Genomic DNA, 6,840 nt, shown 5'->3' on the forward strand with positions numbered 1-6,840 from the left:
GGGTTTGGGGAAATCAGTGACTGGGATAAAGAGAATTCGGGGGGTTGGGGAAATCAGTGACTGGGATAAAGAGAATTCGGGGGGTTGGGGAAATCAGTGACTGGGATAATGGGAATTCGGGGTTTGGGGAAATCAGTGACTGGAATAAAGGGAATTCGGGGTTTGGGAAAATCAGTGACTGGGATAAAGGGAATTCGGGGTTTGGGGAAATCGACTGGGAGATTGGGAATTCGGGGTCTGGGGAAATAAATGACTGGGATAAAGGGAATTCGGGGTCTGGGGAAATAAATGACTGGGATAAAGGGAATTCGGGGTCAAGTGGAAGAGAATGGAAGGAAGAGTGCTGGAAGAGAGAGAGAGAGAGGGGGGGGGGGGTAATATTCAGGCTTGTGGCAAACATTATAGCTTTCTTTTTTTTTCCTTTTTTTTCGAACTGACGTTTCAACATAATTCATCAGACCCATCATCTTATCATCTTTTTTCACAGAAAGTAGCAAGACGTCGCTACTGCGTCATCATCTCCTTTATTCTACTGCACAGCTAACATTTTACCCTCGACTGGTTTTGGGGGGGCTGCATACTCTTGACACATACGTATCATACACATGCTCAGAATCCATGCACACACACACACACACACACACACACACACACACACACACACACACAGCAAACTTCTCATGTTTTCACAGACGTCAAGAGCTTCTCTCCTGTTGGGTAAAAATGAAATTTAACCGTGCTGTAACATTTTCAACAGCAATGTTCAATAGGATTCAGATTTGATGTCGCCCAGTTCGAGAACGAGGCAACTAATTATGAGGGAGTAGTGCTGCGAAGCGGGGGTTTTGGGGTTTTTTTGTTTGGGGTTTTTTTTGTGTGTGTGTTTTTTTCAGCTATGTTTATGTTCGATACACGGAATTACAATAATAATAATGATAATTATTATCATAATAACAATAATGTTTTGACTGATTACTCGCAGTACAGGGGTTGGTACACAAAATACAAGGCCTGTGATGTCTGCGTGGATGCCATTTTCACGTTGAAACCAATTAACTTATAGAAGAACACATATGTACAGAAAGCACACAATATCATCAAAAACATTCGCCAGTAAGTAATAATGGTACGTGTTCATCAAACACGAAACATACCCCACCCCCCATCCGCCACCCCATTCCCTCACCATTATGACCTACGTCAAGCATCAGATGTGTCTTCCGATGCACATAACAAAAAAACAAAAAAAATCTCTTTTTCTGTTGTTATTGTTGTTGTTGTTGTTTTAAACAAACATTTCGATATGCATGGGATATGATTTGTAACCCAATGGAATGGTTGCAGTCCAGTAATCAAGTGCTCAACAAAAAGGGGCGGGGAGGGAGAAGGAGGCTCGTGAAGTCCAAACGTCGTTTTGACGACACCTTCACAAACCAACCAACAAAATAATAATAATAATAACACACACGACGATACAACAACCATGCGGCTTTAATTCTGACCTTCATTGTGTACAATCATAACGTCAGAAACAACAACACGCGCACGCTGTATGAGATTGAATAATACTCGTGATACAAAGCACATGCATTATAAATAATTTATTTTATTTTTTTTCTTAAAGCAGCTTCCACAATGGCATGACATGACAAAGTGATGAATGAAGAAAACAACTGAAACTCAGCACACTAAGTGACACAGACCTTTGACAATAAGAGAGTCGTACTGTGCCGTTTGCATGTGGCAAGCAAACATAAGGATCGGAGTACCGAAACAGAAGCAAACAACAACATGGTCTGTATGTTCCGGTTGTTTCGTGTAACCAGTCAGTGACCATGACCTCGGCGCAACACGCGGAGGCCATTGCCTACATGTCTGAACACAAACAGGGACTTATAGTCAAGTCTTTTCTGATGTTGTTCTTGTTTTAACCAGCATCCATGACTTCTTTGAAGGAAGAGACAGACAGACAGACAGACAGACAGACAGAGACAGACAGACAGACAGAGACAGAGGGAAAAACAAAGGAGGGAGAAGGAAAATAAATTCGACACCACTTCGGAGGATTCCAGCTGATGGTGAAGACACGTCTTTGGCGTTCTGTTTCGTTTATTTCCCCAGTAAATATCCTACACGATCTTCTGCTGGTTTATTCTTTTTCTTTTTTTTTTCCTTTTTTCTTTTTTTTTTTTTTTTTTTTTTTTTTCTTTTTCTCAGAAACAACACAATGATGTCTACGACGCTGACTTTGATTACAAAGAGGTAGATTGTTTAAATTTGAAAAAAAAAAATGCTTGTCACGTTGTGGTGGCCAACGACACAGAGTTACGTTCTGTTTCCCTCATTGTCAGTAGTTCGTGTCCCGAAAAATGCCCACTGCCTTTCACTGAGCCACCGTGTCACTCAAAACTGTGAGTCCGCTTCCTACCAGTCAACAAATAGCTCACATCACTTCCTGTTGTTGCTGCTGCTGCTGTTGTTGTTGTTTTGTTGTTGTTGTTGTTGTTTGTCACTGTTGGAAGCTTTCAAAACGAGTTCAACAAGACGAGGCAGTGGGGAAAAAAAACACACACAACAACAACAACAACAACAACAAAAACTAAGAATGTCCACGACGATTTCATCCAAGTTTCGGTTATGCGTGCTTTATTTATGTACAAGATCGGTCTTTGGGGGACCGTTTCAGTCATCTGGATGCTGTCTTCAGTTTTTGTTGTTGATCATTCTGCTACAATATGACGTCCAGCCTCGGTGGGTGGGTGGTGGGAGGGAGGAAGGGGAGGGAGGAAGGGAAGGGAGTTGTGGGGATAACGAACAGTTTGATGTGATGTTTATCGGCAGTGACTATATGGGAGGGAGAGAGGGAGGGAGGAGGGTCGGTGTGGAGGATGAGGGTATGGAGGGGTGGGCTCGTTCACCAGCAGCTGTTCACAAAGTGGAGACTGGCGTCAGTGGTGGGAGAGGGGTGGGGAGCGGTGGGGGAGGTCGAGGGGGCATGGGGGAGGAAGGGGTGTGGGGATGGGGTGAGGTTGGGTGGCACACGTTCTGTTCATTCGTCTGCCTGCCACTGTGACGAGTGATCAAACGGCATGCACACCACACAGCAAAAAACGGACTGACTGACTGACCGACCGACTGACTGACTTACACGGGGATGGAGAACTTTACAAAGTCTTATTCTTGATCGATTTGTGCTCGCACATCAACACACACACACACACACACACACACACACACACACACACACACACGATTCCCTTATGGCCCAGTCGTATGAAGTACACGACAAGCCACGAGTGCGTAGAAGTGTTAATTCAGGTGGGGGCCGAAAGCAAGGGACAGGGCGACGCGTCACGAGTCACTGGGGACGAGAAAGACGGCAACAGGAGGCGGATGTCAGCTATAGCACCATGGCAGCCATCACATGCACCAGTGACGACTCCAGCCAGTCTGGGACACTTCCATCAAACACTACTGTACTGTCCGGTCTGTTCGTCTTTTAACATTCTGGTGGAGAGGCGGCGAGGCAAAAAAAAACACAGAAAACCCTCTTAGTTTTTTGGTTTGTTTGTTTGTTTGTTTGTATATCTCCACTTTCCGAGTCTCTCCAATCCGCAGCGTTTTAAAAACCCAAACCAGCAGCTAGCTAGTCTCTTCCTAGAGAAGGACCACTTTGAACAACAAAGCCATCACGTTGTCTACGTCTCTTTTGGAAGGTGGGGTGTGTGTGTGTGTGTGTGTGTGTGTGTATGTGGGCGGGGGGTGGCATTCTAAGTTCTGGACCGACAATTATCACAGACTCTGGATGCGGCCTCAGACAAAAAAAAAAAAAAAAAAAAAAAGTCTCACCCTCCCTTGCCACCACCACCACCACCACCATGCTAATAACGCTTTGTTGTTTTGCTGTTGCTGCTTCACGTCCAGCTACAGGAGCTTCAGTTGTTCTGCAGCCACTAAGGTCACGGTCCTCAAGGTGTCCTGTATGCAGGACTTGAAGAACGTCCACGGCACGGCGGGATGGAGCGCACAATCACGGGATAAGGCTGGTGGGAGCGAAAGCAGCGCAGACAAAAAACAAAAACAAAAAACAAAAAAAACGAAAAAAGATGGACACTACTGATTGAAGATTCTTCTGTCTGTCCTGCAGCCAAAAACATCGCCAGGAGAAAAAAAAAAAAAGCAGTGGGGGACGGGGGGGTGGGGGGGGGGTAGTCTGTGAGAAGCCCGAATGGTAATCATCATCCCCTTTCCCCGTCCCTTCTTCTGAACGTTTGTTTTGCAGGCATCTTCATTGCTCTCTACAACAACTCAGTTGCGAGCACCGACCTTCTTAGTTTAAAGACCTGAGGCTCTCTTTTCGCGGGGACAAACTTTTCACCACCGTGTCTGAAATTCCTACCGCGACTGTACCATGCCAACTGCCACCGCTGCTGCTGCTAGTGCTGCTGTGATCAGCGCTTTTTTTTTTTGTAGCCTTAGTAGCAAGCGTGAAAGGTGTGTGTATGTATGTATGCATCTATGTATGTATATATATACATGTTTGTATGTATGTGTGTGTGTGTGTGTACGTGGTGTGTGTTTGAAGGTCATCGCTTGACGTCTTTCATCAACGCGGAAGCGGCGGCGGCCGCGGCGGCAGGTCTTTTGACGTTTCTCAGCCCCATGGGAGGACGCCTTCTTCTCATGGAGCGCTCGTACCAGTTCTTGGAGCTGCGACTCAGCGGCCCCACGCGGTGCCTGTGGCGTACCGGGCGCTCGATGTTCTCCTTGTTAAACTGATAGCATCGCCGGCGACGGCGGTCCTGGCTCCGGTAGCCCTTCATGCGGCGGCCCCGCTTGTTGAAGCCCACGTACCACATCTTGTTGACCCGGGACTGCAGCATCGTGTAGTTGTCCTCCAGCTGCTCCTTGAACAGGCAGCGCCCGTCGTCCGTCACGTCGTGCTGTCGACACGTACACACACACACACACACACACACACACACACACACACATACGCACGCGCACGCACGCACACACACACACACACACACACACACACACACACACACACACACACACACAGAACATATAATAAATCATCAAGTCAAGCAACTTGTCAACAGAAGGAACTGAAACATTTGCATGTCTGAGGAGAGTAATGATGATATGTGGGTGTCGAATGTAAGGTACGTATGTGTGTGTGTGTGTGTGTGTGTGTGTGTGTGTGTGTGTGTGTGTGTGTCTGTGTGTCTGTGCGTGTGTGTGTGTGTTCTTTTTTGTTGTTGTTATTTTTCTTCAAGCTGACATACACTGGCTGATTGTGTGTTTGTGTGCGTCTGTGTCTCTGTGCGTGAGTGTGTGTGTGTGTGTGTGTGTGTGTGTGGAGAGAGAGAGAGAGAGAGAGAGAGAGAGAGAAAACATAGAAATGTATCACAGTCAGAGACAGAGACACTCGAGCTAACAACACAGTCAGAGACAGAGACACTCGAGCTAACAACACAGTCAGAGACAGAGACACTCGAGCTAACAACACAGTCAGAGACAGAGACACTCGAGCTAACAACACAGTCAGAGACAGAGACACTCGAGCTAACAACACAGTCAGAGACAGAGACACTCGAGCTAACAACACAGTCAGAGACAGAGACACTCGAGCTAACAACACAGTCAGAGACAGAGACACTCGAGCTAACAACACAGTCAGAGACAGAGACACTCGAGCTAACAACACAGTCAGAGACAGAGACACTCGAGCTAACAACACAGTCAGAGACAGAGACACAGTCAGAGACAGAGACACTCGAGCTAACAACACAGTCAGAGACAGAGACACAGTCAGAGACAGAGACACTCGAGCTAACAACACAGTCAGAGACAGAGACACTCGAGCTAACAACACCCAAACGCACGAGCTGAAACCAACAACCCAAATAAAAATGCCAGCTACTGTACCGACCGTCTTCGCATTCAAAGTTTGATGTTTTCTATCACCTTTAGTTTCATTTCGGGATATTCTATTCCATCATTTAGTTTAAGATAAATGTTTGTGGCAGGCTTTGTAAACCAACCTTTGGGGCACACCATTTCAACTGTTTGTTTGTTTTTTTTTTGTTTGCTTATTTGTTCGTTTGTTTTGTTATTCTGGCTGAGAAAGAAACCGGGGTCCCTTCGAGCAGCTGAAACCGAAATGAAAAGGACACATAAAAAAGACTTTGCAGCCTGTCTGTACAAATATTCATAATCGTGCCCCGTCTAACACACACACACACACACACACACACACACACACACACACACACACACACACACACACAAGAATGAGAGGTATGCAATAAGTAAGCGAGCGACTAGAAAAGGGCAATGGTTTCGTATACATAATCTCACACGCAAAAATTTCTAAATGCATACAAACGCACGCGCACATATGCACACGTATGTACACGGGCACACCCAACAAGAAACACAGCACATTCCCTCTCTCCGTCTCTCCCTCTTTCTCTACCCCCGCCCCCCCTCTCTCTCTCTCCATCTACCCCCCTCTCTCCCTCTAACCCCCCTCTCTCTCTCCCTTTGTCTCTCCCTCTACCCCCTTCTCTGTCATCTGCTCTCTCTCTCTGTATTTCTTTCTGTCACACACACACACACACACACACACACACACACACACACACACACACACACCACACACACACAAACCACACACACACAACTCAAGAACTCCAATCCCAGACCCACACCCCCCCCCCCCCCATCCCCCAACCCGAACCCCAACCATACCCCACCCCCACCCCCACCTCCCTACTCCGACCCCCTATACAGATAAACGTATTACACAAATTTACACAAGGCGGCCTGGCA

The 6,840-nt window shown here is 46.6% G+C and overlaps 1 protein-coding gene across 1 annotated transcript in view; it reads right to left on the bottom strand.

Annotated features, from left to right (window-relative positions):
* Positions 1-3,194: 3,194 nt before the first annotated feature.
* LOC143274889 (uncharacterized) overlaps positions 3,195-6,840 on the bottom strand; it is an 81,360-nt gene continuing 77,714 nt past the window's right edge. Inside the window, exon 5 of the mRNA XM_076578874.1 lies at positions 3,195-4,943. Coding sequence (XP_076434989.1) covers positions 4,587-4,943 — 357 coding nt within the window. The 3' untranslated portion in view covers positions 3,195-4,586. The remainder of the gene's footprint in view (positions 4,944-6,840) is intronic.

This window comes from Babylonia areolata, chromosome 2 (genome assembly GCF_041734735.1).
Source record: "Babylonia areolata isolate BAREFJ2019XMU chromosome 2, ASM4173473v1, whole genome shotgun sequence".
Taxonomy (NCBI): Eukaryota; Metazoa; Mollusca; class Gastropoda; order Neogastropoda; family Buccinidae; genus Babylonia; species Babylonia areolata.